General features: G+C 36.5%; 1 protein-coding gene across 3 annotated transcripts in view; it reads right to left on the minus strand.

Moving 5' to 3' along the window:
* The window catches only part of ELOVL6 (ELOVL fatty acid elongase 6), a 128,461-nt gene that overhangs the window by 28,428 nt on the left and 80,793 nt on the right, over positions 1-19,240 (minus strand). For all 3 annotated transcript variants that reach the window (XM_019636083.1, XM_019636082.1, XM_019636084.1), the window contains one exon: positions 15,491-15,622. In XM_019636083.1, the coding sequence (XP_019491628.1) occupies positions 15,491-15,622 (132 nt within the window). The remainder of the gene's footprint in view (positions 1-15,490; positions 15,623-19,240) is intronic.

A 19,240-nucleotide genomic window follows, 5' to 3' on the forward strand; every position in this document is an offset into this window, starting at 1 on the left:
AATGTAAAAATTGAAGGAATATAAATCTCTATATTTAAAATATATTCAAGAATCACATAATTTCAAACCTCATGGCCCAACTGATTTAACATTGATAATACTGCCACATGAGAGTGCCACATTATTGGGGGACAGACATACCCACATTCCTGGTCACTATTTTCTGAATCACTGTTGTTTAGGTGCCTCAGAAGTCCTAAGGGTGATTTTGGTGACTACTGGGCTGCTGCTTTCACAATCACTGTTGATAAATTGTAACCATGCCATTCAAGTATTTATTAAGTGGGAGTGCTAGTGGTAGAACACAGAAACTGTCAGAAAACAAGAATTTTCAAAAGAAGAAACAAAAGTTATACAAGATGAAAAGTTACTATTAGGTATGGATTTATTAGTTGTATTTAAAATTATTCCTATGGGAAAACTCATTTTGAATTATGAAAGCTCTGAAATATTTGAGCATTTTGAAATATTTAGGGAACTTATCCACCTCAAAAAATGTGATCTCCCTATAATCCTATTTTCTTCACAAGCCTATTATTGAGAATGATATACTATCTAAACTAGCAATTAGCTTTGGAAATTTAAAGCAAAACCTATTAATTTCTTCTCTATTTTCAACAGAGGGAATCTGTTCATTTTAAGCAATGTTTGAAATTTTCTCTTTTCTTTCTTTTCTGTAGTTTTGGCCAGATGATTCTCTACTTTGCCTTCTATTAGTCAAAGCAAACAAACCACTTCTAAGAAAATTGCTCCCTTAGTAATATTTTTAATAAAATTCAGTCACTCTTTTTGCACCTTGGCTCACATTTCTTTCCTACTACAAGACCAGGGTTATCTGAACAGCCTGAAAACTTGGCAGCCCTAAAGGGTAATTATTCTCACTTTGGACTTGATCCAATACAGGAAACAATAAAAGACTTCCAGAAGGTTTGCAAGCCCAGCTGTCTCTGACACTCCTCCTCATTCTGCAAAAATACTTGAATGAGTCTCGTAGTATGCACCTGTCATTAATGTCACTGCAGAGAACTCACCCTTCCGTTGTTTGTATAGCTACTTAAACTGCATCAAGAAACAATTTAAAACTTATGGAGGTACAGGGCCGGCCGAGTGGCGTGATGGTTAAGAACTGGCTTGGGACTCCAGAGGGCCCTGGTTCGGATCCCACATATGAGGGCCAGTGACACTGCCCTCCACAGCTAAGATGCTGAACAACAGCTCAACCTGGAGCTGGGCTGCCGGGAGTTGCCTGCGGCAGTGTAGACTACAGCCCCTGTGGCAGTGGGTTGCCATGGGCTACCGTATGTAGCCAGCAGCCAGCGTGAGCGGCCAGCAGCCGCAGTGAGCGGCCGTCCAGAGGCCGGCGACTGATCTGCCTCGCCTGGGAAGAGCGCAATGATGGTGCCAACTTGGGCCAGTGAAGCAACGTCCTCCACAACTAGACTGAAGAACAAAAGGACAGCAACTTGTCTGTTCCCCTTCCCCAATTCCCCAGCGCTGTTCCCATCCCCCCAATTCCCCAATAAAAAAATCTTAAAAAAAAAAAAAACCAAAAAACTTATGGAGGTATAAAAGGAGTTAATTTTTTTTTTAAGATTTTTTTTTTTAATTGGGGAATTGGGGGAAGGGGAACAGACAAGTTGCTGTCCCTTTGTTCTTCAGTCTAGTTGTGGAGGACGTTGCTTCACTGGCCCAAGTTGGCACCATCATTGCGCTCTTCCCAGGCGAGGCAGATCAGTTGCCGGCTTCTGGACGGTCGCTCACTGCGGCTGCTGGCCGCTCACGCTGGCTGCTGGCTACACACGGTAGCCCATGGCAACCCACTGCCACAGGGGCTGCAGCCTACGCTGTCGCCAGCGACTCACGGCAGCCCAGCTCCAGGTTGAGCTGTTGTTCAGCCTATTAGCTGTGGAGGGCAGTGTCACTGGCCCTCATATGTGGGATCCGAACCGGGGCCCTCTGGCGTCCCAAGCCAGTTCTCAACCATCGCGCCACTCGGCCGGCCCTGGAAGAGCATTTTAAATTACAAATGTATGTAGGATTTATAGAACATCTATCTCACAGGGTTTTGCCTGGAAGTGCTTAAGAAGGGTAATGGTTCAGAAGCTTCCAGGCCCTCAGGTCATTCCCACTGAAAGATTATATGAGGTTCTTGCCCAATGAGAACTTTTGATTAGATGGGCCAACTTTTCTCCCTGTCAACGCTGTTCCCTATTCTAAAAGTGTCATTGTTGCATCAAGACAGCAAGTCACCAATGTTAGAAATGTAGTGCTCCCACACAAAGACCCCAGGGCTACATGATGAGCATGGCCTTCCTGATGGTGATGAAGATGAGGAGGAAGATGACAACACCATGACGACGAGGACAGTAACTGAAGTATAGAGGGCACATCGTTCTGCAGTGGGTTTCCACATTGGAGTCATTTTCTTTGTAGAAGAGAACAGGTTCTAGGATTTATTGCCTAGATTTGACTGTGAGCAAATTACTGAAACCTCTCTGAGCCTTGGTTTTCTCATTTGTGAAATGAGAGAGTAGATATGTCAAAGCAGTTGGGAAAGTTAGAGAATACAACATATGAGTTTAGTACAGTGCCAAGCACCTAATAAACGACCAATGAATGATATCTATTATTAGTGATAGCGTTGTAAGGGCAAAGTCCAAGATTCTCTCAAAACTCCCTTAATTCCCCATAACATTGCTTAAAGTTTGTGTTGGGGTAGGGAATTTAGACTGTGTATGGAGCAGGGTGACCTTTTCCCTGTGGGCCCCTTCTGAGTAACAAGATTTATGATTTATCTACATGGGAACCTTCTGTACACTCGGAATAGAAGTACAAGTGCCCTCTATTCATATTTCTGCCAACCATACCTCTTAAGAAAAGGTGTGATTTGTATCCACCAGCAATAGCATCCTGCACAAAAGGATACCGTATATTGCTTATAAGATATATTAACCATAGTCATTATCCATACCCATCATTCATTGATTTGAGATATAATTGTGAATCATGTTTTGTGCTACAGCAGGAGATGCAGGAGAAAACATTTGACACAGCTTCTCCCTCACAGGGCCACAGCGGGAGGTCCTTCTTGAAAGGCCAAAGAAAATTTGACTTTTGTTCTTTAGAACTAACATCAGGTCCAATTCTATTTGTCATCTTCGCTCATGTATGTAAATGTAAAGGAAGAACTATAGAATGTATTGCAAAGGGAGGGCAGGAAGATTAACCAAATATTCACAGGTCAGACAAAGATGGAAAGACACAGACTAAGTAGGTAAATGAGCGTTTGCCTTACTTTCAAAGACTTTAGACTTTAACCTAGTTCTACTCTATGAATTTAAGGATAAGTTCTTAGGAGCCCAGAAAAGCTCACATACAGCCTAGAAGTGTCAATCAGCAGATCAGAGAACACTCAAGTGTGATTCCTCCACTCGTAGGTGTGAGCAAAGATGGTTTTGGCGTCAGCAAAAATGAACAAGTTGGCAAAAACCAGTGCAAGAAGTTAAGGTGAAATCTCCTGTGCGAGGCTGTCTGTTCAAGACTGAAAAAGTTCTAGAGCTTTAACTGTGTTCTTTGTAAAGGCAGAAATTAGATTTTTCTTTTCAGCTCTTCTCTCCTGAGTTCTGCACCCTTACCCTGGAACTTTTTGAATTTTTTTTTCCCACCAAGATAGTATAAAACACCAATTTAAAGCTAAACCCTTTCGGAAAACCCAAACCCCTGCCTCCCGCATAAGAGAACTCTGAATAGCTAATGATTCTAAATTTCTTCAAATCATAGGCAATTCTACAGAACTATATTGATGATTTCTGCTCCAGCTCTGGGTTAACACAAATACCGAGAATCAATGAACAACCTCTCCTGGTTACTTTAATTCCCCTGTACATCCACTTTTAAGTTGATGATGCTCATTCACTTCTCAGAACAAAAAATAATACAAAAAGCCACCTCTCTGTCTGCCGCTGTACCATTAGTAATGAAATGACAGGAATAAAAGAAACGATTGCTTTATTATATAGTTAAGAAAATGCAGTGTGTGAGAAAGGAAGTATTATGCCCCAAATCAATCACTTTAATTATATAGGTTTGATTCTAGTCCCAGGGCTCAGAAAACTGTAAGAAATATTGTGGATAACAATGAATATAGTGAGGATTGCCCCCAGCAAGCATGACAATTTAGTCATAAGTGATAAGAAAAGATCAAACAGTCCCCACCAACTTTCACTTGTAAATTTTTTTAAACAAATGGTAGAAAATGAGCTCCAGAGAGTGCTAGCTACCAATTAAAACCATCTACTGGTAGCATTAACTAAAAGAATTGCTGGTTCTGAGGGAGAAAACTGGGCCCCCTGTTTCACATGCAAAATCAAGTGGGAACTTGGCAACCTGTCAATCCCACAGCATCATCAAAAACCGATGAGCAGTTTCTATTTGGAGATCTTGGTTGAAATATAGAGAATAAAAAATGACAACTTTCATGCAAAAACTGCCAATACATTCAAGAATGAGGTCAGACAAGGCCTGCAGTCACTGTTTCATGTGGGAAAGGTATCATATTTAGGAGGGTTTTAATTTTTCTAACAGCGGTGTGACCAATGCTTCTTTACCAAACCCGGGTCTCCTGTCTTTTCTAGTCCTCCACTCATGTCCCTGCACTGAGGACACATGGACTATGAAGGAAAAGAAGCTTCATCTTGCAAGGTGTCAGTTATTCTCTGTTCGCCAACGGGCCTCTCCTGAATAAACTTCTAGTACTTTTCCATGTTACTAATTTTTGTTTATTTTAGCCAATCTATAATTGTGGTTACCTCAAGTTAATAATGGATGTCAGCCTCATCTGATGCATTCCAGATTGTGCAATTAGGCAATTTCATAAAAAGTTATGTCTGAAGATTTTTTTTGAGGATTCAATTTGTTGTTCAAAATCTTGTAGTTTTTTGTTTTGTTATTCTTTTTTTAGCACTGCTAAACACGAAGGATCATTTAAGGATTTGTGAGGTAACACAGAAGTTTATAAGTATAGTAATCCTTAACTGAGTCTTACTCAAAATAATCTTTAACAACTGCTTCAAGGGTTATTATATTTCAGGGGTTATTAAACTACTGTGTAATCTCTTAGGAAACGCTCATGTTATTGCTCACAGAAGTTTTAGAAAAGCTATAGTATTCCAGCTATTTAAGTGCTAATTCATTTTGGTAAAATAATTTAAAATGTCTTACATGTCAGCTGTTTCAAGTTGTTATAGCACCTGTAATACACACATATTATTACTGAAGTCATACTTTTGTCAAAACTGAAATACATTAGGTTACAGAGAATTAAAATTATGATGAAAGCATCTCAAGCTAAACATTAAATTATTGAAAGGGCATGAACCAAAATATTAACAATAAATATCTATGAAAGTGAGATTAAAGGTTTTGTGTGTGTTTTTCTGTGTTGTTTTCAGAGAACTCTCACCTTAAAAACTAGAAAAAGAAGTTATTTAATTAAAAAATAAAAAACGAAAAACTGCTACATAGCATTTCCAATTGCAAATAAGCAAAGGTTTCAAGTGGCCTGTAGTTCTGGGAGGAGGAGAGGCCATTTCTCGTCTGCACTTACATTAATTAACCTGCACCTCCTTTCATGTATCGCATTGGTGGTGGTCTGGGCTCTCTCTAAACTTATCACTTTTATAACAAACTGCCACAAACTCTAAACACGTGTCCTATTTGTTCTAGTTCATTACACTGTGAGTGGGTTTTTTTTTTCTCTTAATTTGGAAGGAAATAGATACATCAGGCAAGCCTGGAGCAGCAGAGTGACTTGCAGGTCAGTGCCCACGCTGGCCAGAGCCCAAAGTGCCACCTACATAGCAGGTGATACCTGTTTTCCTGGCTTCTCAGTAAGCCCCTTTTACAGCAGCTTGGAGTTCTCCCTTGTAATGGACATTAAAAAAAAAAATACCATGCATTTAATTAAATGATTATTATTATTTTCTTGGGAATGCTTGAAAAATCCAGGTATTTCCTGGATTCAAGAGAAAAGTAGAAACATTTTTCCTATTCCCCCTTTTGGAAAGGAAGAATTTCTGAAAACGGAGAGTTACTAATAATAACTGTCTACAAGCCTCCTGTCCTCATTTCCCTTTTTCATTTTTGAAGGATAAATATTTATTATTAAGTACCTCCCTGGACACTATACACGGGGCAGAAAATCAGACAAAAATCCCTGCGCTCATGGCGCTCAGTCAAGTAGGAGAGGATGAGCGAGATCAGTAATACACAGAGCGGGTTAAGTGCCAAGGAGAAAAACAAGTCAGGCACAGGCAGAAAGGAATGTGGGTGGGGATTATTGTGATTTACACAGGGGCCGGGGAGGGCCTTACTGAGAAGGTGAAATGTGAGCAAAGTCTTAAGGAGGTGAGGAACCGCAAGCCCTCTGAGTATCTGGGCAAGGAATGTTCTGGACAGAGGGAGCAGCAAGTGTGAGAGCCGAGAGAGCAGCCTTACTAGGTGTTTAAGGAACAGCAAGGCCACCAACCCCCCTGGCCTGAGAGAGGTGTGAGGAAGAGAGGAGGAGAGGTCAGAACAGAGGCCAGACTGTGGAGGGCTTTGCAGGCCTCTGGAAGGCTCCTGCAATTACGTGACATCAACCCCAGATTTCTTGAAGCAGGTCTGTACTGCCACAGATAAAGGCTGCAGATACCAAATGAAGACTGGACTGGCATATGGCTGAGGCAGCTGATACAAGAAATATAAAGAGTGAATGAGTGAAATGACTGAAAATGCCAATTACTTGTGCCAAGTGTGAAATTTTTATTCACTAATTCAGGAACTATATGTGCTCAGGTGTTTCAGGAACAGCCAGACATGATTCTGGTCTCAAGAAACTCATATAATGTCTTCCAGCAGGTACGTGGGTAAGGCAGGATATAGTCCGGTTAAATGGCAAAATAGCAAAAAGTTTGGGAGAAGTTGAGATGTGGGCTGAAATGATCAGAGAAGCCTTTATAGAGAAGGCATTCTAAGTTAAGTCTAAGCAATGGCTAAAATTTGAAAAAAAAAAAATAGAGGAAGAAAGGAGAATGAGAAGGAGGTAGAGTGTGCTCAAAGACTTGAAATGAGGATGGGCAAAGTATGTTTTGCAGGCAATAATCAGATATATGGTGGCTGGATTTGAAGGGTTGGTCATGGAAAGAATGTAATTTTGTATGGACAGATTGAAGTTTTAACTTATAGGCAAGAGACTTTTAATTAAGGTTTAAACAGGGAAATAATATGGATGTAGATTGGATACAGAAAACATTTGCGAGACAATCATTGGTGCCTGTAATACTTAAGATGTGAAATGATGAAGGCAGCATGGAAATGGAGTAGATAGCTACTCAAGATATTTAAGGAGGATTACCCAACTTGGTTATGGGTTGAAAAGTTCTTTGTTTATTTTGAATGATTTAAAGATGTTCACTAGGAAAACAGTGATAAATTTGGAAAAATTTTAAAGGGTTATCAAAAAGGGGTCTGGTTTGAATATTTTAAATTTGAGTGATGATATGTCAAATATTTGGAAATGTTATAGAGAGGAAAGCAAGTTTCAGACAATAGGTCAATACTAAAAATAAAGGTTTGTTAGGGGTAAGTTGGTAAATGATTTGGATATTTGTCCTTTTTTGGTTTTTGTTTTTGAGTCAACACAATTTCTCAGTGGGCTATAAACAGACTAACCATTTCATTTATCATTCAAAATGGGACATGTTTGAGAGTGAAGGGAGAGCCGCTGATAATTACACCCGGCAATGGGCATAACATCAATACTGTCCAGAGCAAACCAGGACGTATAGAATCCAGTTTATAAGCTCTATCTTACTTTTAAAGGATGGAGAGTTGCCATTTCTTATCTTTATTATTGCTCTTGGTTTTTCAAAAGGAGTCAAGTGATTCAATTAGTGTCACTTTACTGTGATTTAAGACTAGAGCCTCTTCTGGCAAAGGATCCAGTTTTAGACATCTAAAAATCAAAGGCAATCCTAATGAAACAGTCCTTGTCAGATAAGTCCTCTCTGTTACCTATTATTGATGCTCCTGGCATGGTAATGAAGTGTGGAAGGGAGACTCAGACATACTCTAGGTTGGCAATGGAACCTCTAATGTAAGGTCCCAGCTGAAGTAGCATTTTACTTGAGTTGTATCTGAAAATAAGGGGATGGAATAAATATCCAGGGAGCTGGGAGTGCACATAAAGGGTGGATGTGTGTGTGTGTTGCGTACACAAGTGTTGGGGACGGGCAAGCAAAAAAAGAGTTTTCCTTACCCTGTAGCTGTGACTTCGGTAATTCCTTTGCTGTGCATATAGGCGAACAAAATAACAGAACTGATATTCAAACTGAGCAGATTTGTGGAGGGTATCTGGACAGCTCTCAGGTTGAAAGAGATTCCAATACAACTCAAAATGCTAATGAAACCCACTGCCTTTCAGAATAGCTATGCCACCTCCATTTATGAAAATGTTAGCATGGTGTTTCTCATCAAGGAAGCAAACCTATTCTAGAAGTACTAACTAAACGTAGGGATTATTTGTCCTAGGGCAGTGACTTCTTTTGCCTTTATTGTTTATGAGGCTTTCTGCCTTAATAGTTTACTAGGTTTTTTATTCAGTGTAGATGCTTCATGTTTCTCTTGGTGCAAAGAAAGAAAAACAAAATGTGTTTTGCTATTGTTCTGTTACTTGACCTTTGAAACAACCATGTCACCTTGCTGTTGTGTTATTCCTACTGTCAGTTGTTTTATGTATCAATAAACAAATGTTCCAGCAATTTAATTTCTAGAAAAATCTATTTGATTCTGCAAAGGAAACTTGTATACACCTTGCCTTCAGAAAGGAATAATTTTCTATATATCCATTAGTTTCAGCTTAAAAAATCAGACAGAATCTGTAATTTATAAATATGGCATCAGAGTCAAAGCATTAAATGAGTTCTAAAGTTCTTTGATAAAATGACACAAAAGCTGGAGAGGAAGGAAGGAACAAAGCGCTGATATAGATAAGATCATATTTTACATTTTAAGTAGACTAAACATAAAAACAAAACATTTTGATAAAATGAGATGATTAATAAATGTTTAAATGAGCAATATCTTACCTCCATTTATTTGTCTGTGTCTACCGTCCATATATCTGTGTAAAAGATAGACTAACAACAATCCTCTTCAAGAGATGAACAAATAGATGAAAAAGAAAGTTCCCCAAATTATCCTTTCAGGTATACATACAGTTAACTCAGGATCATTGTAACAAAAGAGAAAAAACATTCTTAACTCTAACTATAAATCTGCCATTAGAATGTGTGTGTTTGAGGACCGCTAGGGCATAAAGCTTGTGTTTTGATATAAACTTGCTCTATTTAATGTAAACCAGCATTTCACCAGAATTTTACAAAATGACTTCGACTAGAATTCTTAGATTTTCTTTTGAAAAACTGAGTTTTTTCATTATTTGCTTTCAACTTTTAAAAAAACTGCTATCTAGACTTTGTATCAAACAGTTATCTTTTTCTTGTTTGATGTTTTTGTAGGACATAAAATCTTGCAAAAGGAGTAGAAACCTCCTTTGGACCCTCCCTGATCCAGTCACTCTCCCTCCCTCCCCAGAAACCAAGATAATCACTAGCATGAACTTTTCAAACATTATTTTTATGTTTTTAGTACATATATGTTAATAAATAACATGTGGTATTATCTATGGGTTATTAAACATTTCATTCATGGCATCAGACTCCCAGAATTATTTGGCAGCTTGCTTTTTGATATCTCAGTATTATGTTTTCTAGAGGTATCTTTTGCTTTGTTACTTTTGCATTTTGGTGATACATTTGAAAATGTGAAATTTATAACCTGTTATTGATTAAACAGGAGCTTTTCTCCTATGACATTTATAGTTTATATATCCATTTCTTTTATATCATTAACATCATTGGAATCATCATGTATGTTCTCTGTGGATTAAGAGAAACACTTGGCAATCAGAACAAAATACCATATATGAGGTGCTTGACTATAAATTGATTAAGTTGTTTTGAAATTTGTCATTTTCGATGTTTCATCATTTTATAGATCAATGATACACTTACTCCTTCAATATGGGTTTTTTAAATATCAGATCTTTCTCCTCTGAACAGTTTCAGTTGGTTTTATTATATAGTTGTTTCCTTAAAATAATAAGGCAATTGCCAACTATTCTTCCAATAGTAAACAGTGATGTGTGTGTGTATGTGTGTGTATAAAATCACAGGTAGATTTGATGAAATACCATTCATCTGCTGCTCTGCACTGTTAAACACACTTTTCTGAGTATTTCCTGTGCTATATTTAAACACTTTGCCCATGGAAACCCCACTAAAGAAAGAAAAAGAATAATTTTCTATTAATCTTGAATATAATTTATACTTAAGCTGATGATGAAATTTCATGACAAAAATATGGCCAGAAATAAAAAGGAGTTTCAATGGGGAAAACTGCTGGTTAATAACAAGGCGAGAAGTCAGGCTGCAATCTACAGAACATCTGGTTTTGAGTAAATAAGACATAAAACAATTGAAGCCAGAGTGAATCACCAGGAAATAGGAGTAAGCAAATTTGAAGCAAGTGTAATACTGGCATCTATAAATATGCAGCACAAAGTAATTATCTCATTCTAACGTGCACTGACTAGACAACATGCTTTGACCTGCTCTGGGTCAGAGACCTAGAAGAGGGCTCCTTGGAACTTCTATCTGTACCCACAATCTAGAAGGATTTGGAGTTCTATAAATATCATGCATAGAAAGTCTTTACAAATCAACTGTAGTAACAGCTAGGATGACACAGCAACATGATTTAATGACTCAGCAGTATCTGAAAAGAAATGGATCATAGGCACTTCAAAGGGCTTGATGCCATTTGTCACGAGGAACAATCTCATCTAAAGGATTTACTAATTCAAAACAGTAGAATTTTTCAGTAGTCACCCTAAGAAAATGTTCAAACATCTAGGGCTAAATGCCACATGGAATTATCTTATCAAACAAGGAAATGCTAGTCCTTTGGTTGGGTGGGATGCTGTAGGTTGTAAGTAGGGAGTTATGTCATCATCCCAGTCATATTCGTAAAGATTTATTGACACCAGAAGCTGATGGCTTGGATCTGAGAGCGGGGACAAGGTAGGGGTAAAGGGGCAAAACTGTCAAAACAATAAAACAAGAGACATCATTCTCAAATGAAATGAATCCATTGCAGGCCTGGTGAAAACTGAGTTGATCATATTCTATCTACTCCATCAAAACTTATGACAGCTTTCAACAAATTAAATTGTATATGGCCTGTATGAAGACTGCTATCATATTCAGTAGACATCCAAAGGTAAAGAGAAACAAGAAAAACATTCTATAGGTAATTCTTGCTAAACTATACAAAAAAATCCTACCATTTTCTGAACTAGACTGATATAAAGATAGTGTTTTAATTTTTGCTTAAGTACTCTGCATATCCAAATTAATTCCCATCTTAGTGGTCTTAGATCATGAGTCAATACAGTGTGTGGCATCTGGAAATTAGTCACAGTGGGGTCTCTGGCTACTATAAAAATCTAACAGGCAAGCTTGACAAGTTGGGGAATAGAAATTATTCTTAAGCAGCAAAATACATGAAAAATAATCTTTTCAGTAATTTTCAAAAAAATCTTACTGTTCCTCTCTTCTCCTCATTTCTAATTCCTCTGAGTGAAAAATTTGGTTCCCTTTCTCTTTTCTTCTTTTTCAAAATCAATGATATCTTGTAGTGGCAAAGAGAAGGGAATTAGAGTAGATACAGGCCATCTAATACAAGAATGTCTCCTGAGCAAGGAATTTCTACACTTCTATAGTTGACACCATTTACAGATGGATTTGAAAATTTGTGAATTATAGTAAGGTAAGAGCCTTTCAAACTTTTCTACAGAAATACAGCCTTGTAATAATGAAGCTATCGTATATGACCAAAATAGGGAAATTCTTATTAATATTCACCAAAACATCTGTTTGTGAGAAGAGCTTATTATTAATTCTTTATATCAACTTCATTCAAAAGATATTTGGATTCCAAAATAAAAATAGTGACTATCACTTGAGATACCCAAGAATTGCATAAGATCAGATATATATGTGTGTATATTTTAGAAAATGTTTTATATGCAGAAAAACATAAATAATAATAAACACCCAATACCCAGAATTGAGATTATCAACATTATTACACTTGCTTCTTCATTTGTTTTGAATAAGATAACACATTGTAAAAAAAAATTAAATCCTTTTTATTTCTAAATTGCCAGTCCACTAGAACCACGCTCTAGAAGCACTGAAATTTTTTGTTTTATTTTCTAGTAAGTAGTAGGCATTCAATTAAAACATGTCTCCTCTGCCTTTCCATAAATGTAAGAATTGAGTATATTTTCTTCTAGTATCTTTTTAGATACTTTTACAAATATTTGAATGTATTAATGAACAACATATAGATGTTTTGTGTCTAGGAGTATAATTTACATAAACATTATATTAAAAATATCATTCTGTATTTAGCCTTTTCCATTCAATGCATTGTCCACCAGCATTCCGTAACATGGAACCATGTTCATTTAACACAACAATAGGATTCCATTATTGATGTTTTCCAAATTCCTGATTAGAATATTATGATCAATTTTTACAAGACCCAAGACTATACATTTTCAGACTTCTCTATATAGTTCTGATTTTTAAAATTTTATACAAAACATGGTTCTGAAGGAAGTAAAGTAACTAACAGAATTAAGGAAATGGAAGAGGAAACAAGAAGAACTTGTGACTCTTGAAAATATAAAGTATTGTTAATGACTATTGTATATGCATTGTAGGATGAAAATGGGTAATTACTGAAGGACACCGGGAACTTGGGTTTTGGCATGGGAGGAAGGAGATATAAATAGTTAGTTAAGTAAAAACTCTCTGGTCATAAATATGAATTGGAAATATCAGTACCAACTCTGGATACATTTCTTTTCAAAATAAAATAATTTTCTATTTTTGGCCTCTAAAAGTCTTAGAAATAAGAACTAATTTAGTGCCAATAACTACCCCTAATACTCACACAGTGTTTCTAAATACTATCCAAAAGAAACTAGGGCTCCTTAGAGAAATGGCTGATTCTAATTCTGGATGAAAAATATACAATATGCTGGCCTGAAACATCTTGTCATTCCCCCCCTCACCCCCAAATCAAGCTATGAACACTACTTGGTACATGTGAAAGGATTCGGGAGTCAACTTGAAGAAATTCCCACTGGCCAAAGATGGGATAATTTAGCATCCAAAAGAATCATAGCAATGTACTAAATATACCAAAATCTAATTCACCCCCAAATCATTGACACATAAAGTATAAATATCCATGAGTTCATAATAAGACTTAAGAAGATAAGGTTATTATTTCATGCTAGGTAATTATTTTTTGAAATGGCTAAATATGGCCAAAGAATCAAGCACTTATCATGCCTTTGCTATAATAACTATATATACTTCAGGATAACTGATGAGTTGATAAAGGCAAATTTCTACTTATAGAAAGTCTTGTCAAATGTTAAACCTGAATATAATCAAACTTTTAGATCTAACTACCAACTAATAAGGCGTACAGGGGACAGAAGAATGCAATCAGCAAAATCCAGTCTGGGGAAACGGGAGTGGGAGTTGGGGAGTGGGGAAAGGAAGGTGGAAGCCTCCAAATTAAAAAAAAAAAAAATCAACCAATAGAAATGTGTGGATTTTACTTTGATCCACACTTTGATTCTTAAAAATAATTGTAAAAAAAAAAATTTATTTATGAGACAACTGGAGAAATTTGAGCACTTAAAAATTAAGAATCATCACTAATTTAGGTGAGATGATACTGTGGTCAATTTTTTAAAAATTAGTACTTAAAGAAATGGTATCATTTAATTCAGAAATATTTCAGCTTGTATTATTTCCAAATAATTTGGGGGAAAGGAGGAAGTTGGCAGGGATATAGATGAAAGAAGATTAACCAAGTGTTGATAATTATTTAAGCAGGGCTAGGGGTGAATGAGGGTTCTTGTACTTTTTTCTCCACTTACATGTGTTCAAGTTTTAGAAAAACAAAAGATAAAGGCTCAGGGGATGTTGAAAACTCAGTAAAATGTTGAAAGGCATCATTAGGATAAAGATAATTCTTTCTTCAAATATCAAAATCCTTTCAGTGAGGCATACTCTATGAACCTTAAATGTAAATAAAGATGAAAATGCTACTTTGTGTTAGAGAATCATGCCCTGACGCAGACTGAAATGGAAGAAGTCTTTAGTGATAGATCGCAGCCATGAATACTTCAAATACAGTACCTTACAAAATGCACCAAAATAGAGAATATTCTGTAGGAGCATGCAAATGAGTGTTTAGATGCCAGGAACCAACATAATGGAAATGTACAGATCATCAGAATTTGTGAAAACCCTCTTCTTGATAAATGTTATTAAGACTTAAGTGACTAATGAGCCTTTTAATGATACCATCTATTTTTGTTTAGTGGTAGAACAGTTAATATGTAATGTAAAAAAAAAAAAGAACACTCATAAATATTAAAATGAATGTTTTTTCTATTTTGTAGTATGTCTACATCTGCTTCTCCTGCCCCCCAAGCTTAGCTATAAACTTGCTGGTTTTTACAAGCAAAACACCAATAGAACGGTAAATTCTGGTACCTGTTTGGATACCAGCTGTGTACTAATTAGACTTGTGATTGCCTAGATCACCAAATATTACACAATGCTCCTTCAAGTTTCCAGGATTGAGTCTGAATGTTGGCTGGCAGATGCCCCAAGCGAGACCAGGCCTGGTCCTGACAGTCTCTATAAAGAGTTCTACCAGATACAAAGTAAGAACTGGCTGCATCAACACATCCTTGTGAGTCAGTTCAGGCATGGGGTAGATGGTGCTTTTGGGGATGCGGAACAAAAGCGTTCTCTAATAAGATTGATACAGATATGTATCCAGTATCTGGACATATGTCTGAGGGCCATTTTTTGATTAAGTATTTGTCAGTAACAGCACACCCATCACATTCAAACCCTATGCTGAATCATAGACTTCAATAGTTTACTGGTGTGGCTTTTCATTTAGCCCTTCATCTACTCGCATTTTGAGGCAACAAAAACAAGGGAACTGACGCACTGTGTCTAGTCCTAAGACATAAGTTGGATTATTACATGAGCAGTTTGGACAAGAAAGGAGGTGGCCTGAGAAACTCTCAAAATAAAAGACTGAAGATAGTATGGCAACTTTGGTTGCAAGGAAGTCTTGCTCTCTAGACATGGCTTTATTTATATTGTCAATCCATTCAATAACCAAAAATATTACATGTAAGATAAAATGCTTGATTGTTGCTTCTTTCAGCCAAGTCTGATGAAGTGCATGGATTTTATCAGGAAAGTGAAAAAAAACCTACCTGAAGACTGCGAGAGTCAGAGACCAGAGCACTAAAGGCTTCCTCAGTTCAAACTTCGCCCGTTTGTTCATTAGGTGCCGACCACCAAAGATAAAGGCAGCATACAGAGCAGAAAACAGGAAAGATTTCTTCCTATGAACAAACAGAAAATGAAAATCCTATGAAAAAGATTTAAGTAATTTATTTTCATCCATTAGGAATTTACGTTTATTTATTATTCATCAACTTTTATAACAGACCCTTCTTTGTAAGCACTGAAAATATTTTCTTGGGAATGTGCCCCCTTCACAAGGTTTAGTCCACTTGGCAACACAGCACTGTTGAATTCTTCCTTAAGGAAGAACACAGAACCATTTAAAGTACATACACTTGCCTAAAACTGTGAGCTTGAATCAAATAAAATATCTGATTACTAGCTGTTTATGGGAAACACAAGGGATAGATCCAAACTTTGGGACAGCTAAACTGTCAAATATAATATGTATACATATAAAATGACATAACAATCAAATATAATAAGTAGAGCTTTTTTGGATCCTTATTGGAAAAAGACATTTAAAATAAAACCAGAAAGGTGTTAGTCATAATTTCAAAGTAGTTAGTTAATATTTATGGGTGAAAGTATACGTCTTAGATTTGCTTTAAAATTCCCCAGGAAACAAACAGAATCAAAACAATGTTAAGTCCTGACCACCGCACTGTATTTCTGAAGCTGATGTTGAATAATATTGTATGTCAACTATAATTATATATACATATAGTCACGGGACATGGAGTAGAGAGTGGGAATGGAATCAATGGAATTGTAACAGATAAGTATGATATTGGGGGTGGGAGGGCAATACATGAGGGGAGGGGGGTTGTTACTTTGTGAGGGTGAAAAGGATAACTATTGCATTGTTCTGTACACCTGAAACTAACAATAAAAAAAAATTTTTAAAAACAACAAAAAAAAACAAACAAAAACAATGTTAATGGTGGAGACAGAAAACAAGATTAACAAAAGGGATGACAGAACACAGCAGGGCTCCTTCTCTCATTTTGGTAGTCAAGTTTAGGTGGGACTCTTAGGAAATGGCTAAAATATCAAATAGAATCTCCAGGTCCTGCTGGCTTATTACTGTGCCAAGGAGAAGTGTACAAGAGTATTGATAATGCCAAAAAGAACAAGCACAAAAAACTACTATAGACTACAATTCAATAAAAAAGTAACAGGCCTTGTAAATAATTTAAACATCTGAGTATACTTCCGAAAAAAGCAATGTTTCCCTTAAAATGGGTATTCTCCACTCAATTAGATTAAAACTGAAAGGGTTGAAAAGTAAGCTACAACACAGAGTACAAATAGCAAAGTGCATTAACTTGCACAGCATTATTTGTAAAATGCTTCATATGTTCCCCCAACCACTGACACGTATTGCTGACTCATGAGGGATCTTATTTACACAATCAACACTCCTACTTCAATGAATGCAAGTGACCTACTTAGTGAACACCACCAAATAAAGCAAGTGATTCCAGAAATCAACCCATAAATAAGGATGGAATAAATCATTTCCACTGAGGTTTGCAAACTCTTCCCTTGAAAACACAAGACCTGGTACACAGTAGTGCTTATTAAATATTTGTTGAATGATGACAGTCTTGTCATATGGAATATTTTGACAGGGGAAAATAATTATGCACCTGTGAACATGGGTGCTCAGCAAACACTGAGTGAGTGAACAGTTGTACATTCCCAGTAATACATTAATAACTAAGGAATAAAATAGTCTCAAAAAACATGATCCATTTTCTTCCTCCAGAAAGAGACTATTTCTATACTTCAAAGAGAAGAGAAAAAGTGGAACAATTATGTGGTAACTTAACTATTGAACATTTCAAGAAAAAAGTACTTTTGGTTATAAACATATTTATTGCTTTACTTTTTTGAATTTTGCAAGTGTACGATATTAAATTAGTTTTAGAGTCAGAATTACTATCAGCATTTAAACTCATGTAAGCAAAGACTCACTAAAGAAAACCAAAATTCTATCAATTTAATGCAGGGAATAGTAATGTTAAATAGTATATATTCCTTTCTAAATGATAAAGGTAATGATAAGTGACAATATTCATAGTATTATCACTTAGGGAGTGATTCCTATGGGTAGAAATAGTGTTTAAAAGCTTCATCATTTAATTCTCCAATCATCCCTAATGCAGATAAAGCACATCTTCATTTTATGGCTAAGGAGCCAGGTTTAGAGGTTAAGTAGCTTCAGATCTCTCCGCTGTCTTGTGGTAAGCATTTGGGGATGGGGGAGAAAGGGTGTACCCGATGTGTTATCTTCTAAAAATCCCTTAAGCCCTCCCACTGAAGTCCATGGTCATTGTGTAACTGTGTAGTACACATTGTTTAACTGTGAGAAGAGCAAGAGGAAATCTCCACACCTTCATGCTTCAAAGATCACATTTTCTGGGCGTAGAATACTTTGATCCAAACCCCCTTCATCTCCTGGAGAACAAATTACCTATATCTACCACTGAAAATTTTTCCTTATAGTTAGTTGTCATTCTTTCTCTTGCTTGTTCAATCCACTTCAGGTTTTGGTTATGGTTAGATTGAGTGTTACTTGCAATTATGAACCAAGTTAAATGGATGTCATTATATGATCCTATCACTGTAGCCATTAAGGGGGAAATAATGTGTCTCAAAGTACCAAGAAAATAATAAAAACCTTCCCTCGGTATTGTTTTGTCTAACTTCTTCAGTTCTAGAATGAGATTTCAAGTCAATCAACCAAGTCAATCAACAGAGAAATGAGAATATGAGAATTGCAAGGGACCCTAGAGATGGAGCCCAATTTTCTTGTTCTACAGAAGAGAGAATTGGGGGCAGGAGGTGCTGATGACACTGGTTGCTCACGGTCACATAGCTACATACTGCATACTGGTCAAAACTACCAAAAATTGTCATGGCTGTGAACAAGGAGGTAGGTAAGCATAAATTAATTGTCTAGGCTATATCTGGGTCACAGGCAGTCAAAATCGTGAATTTGTTTAAGTATAAATGCTGTAACAAAAATGTTGCTCATTGTATACTATATAAATCTATGGTGGTAAAATTCAAATAATGCTTTGGGTTAATTTAGAATTAAACTTCTATGAGAGAATCATTTTAAGGAAGTATTATATTAACTCTTACATCCTCAATTGAGTAATCAAAATGTCTTATTTATAGTTGTATGTATTATGATTTTCCCATTGTGCTTAGAAGATAAGATTTTCTTTAGCAAACTGGGTGGTTAAATGAATTAAAACTGCCTTCCTGTCCTGGCATCTGTTTGGTAAAGGTTCAATTATAGTCAAGATGAATAATGACATGCTGCTAGCCCACTTACTATTTAATGTAGATAAATGACTTCCCTAATGTCTCAATGGTGATCCAGCAATCCTTCCTATTCTGGCAGGCCTCCATAGCTGGGTATAATGCAACACTACATTTTTTCATAACTAGCAGTTTCTAGATGGTATGGACTCTTCTTGTTTAATAAGTCTTAAATGTATATCATAGAGCACAACCCTTAACTGTAGGTGCTTTATAAATGCTTCTCAGGATGGTCATTCTATAGCTATAATTACAAGGTAACCAACCAAATAAAGACCGTCCAAATGAAATACTGATGTGCTTTGTTCGAGCTTGTTGTGCTTGTATTTACCCTTTCTCCCCTTCCATGTCTGTCATCAACATGAATAATAGAAATTAGT

The sequence above is a fragment of the Hipposideros armiger genome, unplaced genomic scaffold, assembly GCF_001890085.2.
Source record: "Hipposideros armiger isolate ML-2016 unplaced genomic scaffold, ASM189008v1 scaffold_26, whole genome shotgun sequence".
In the NCBI taxonomy this organism is placed as follows: domain Eukaryota; kingdom Metazoa; phylum Chordata; class Mammalia; order Chiroptera; family Hipposideridae; genus Hipposideros; species Hipposideros armiger.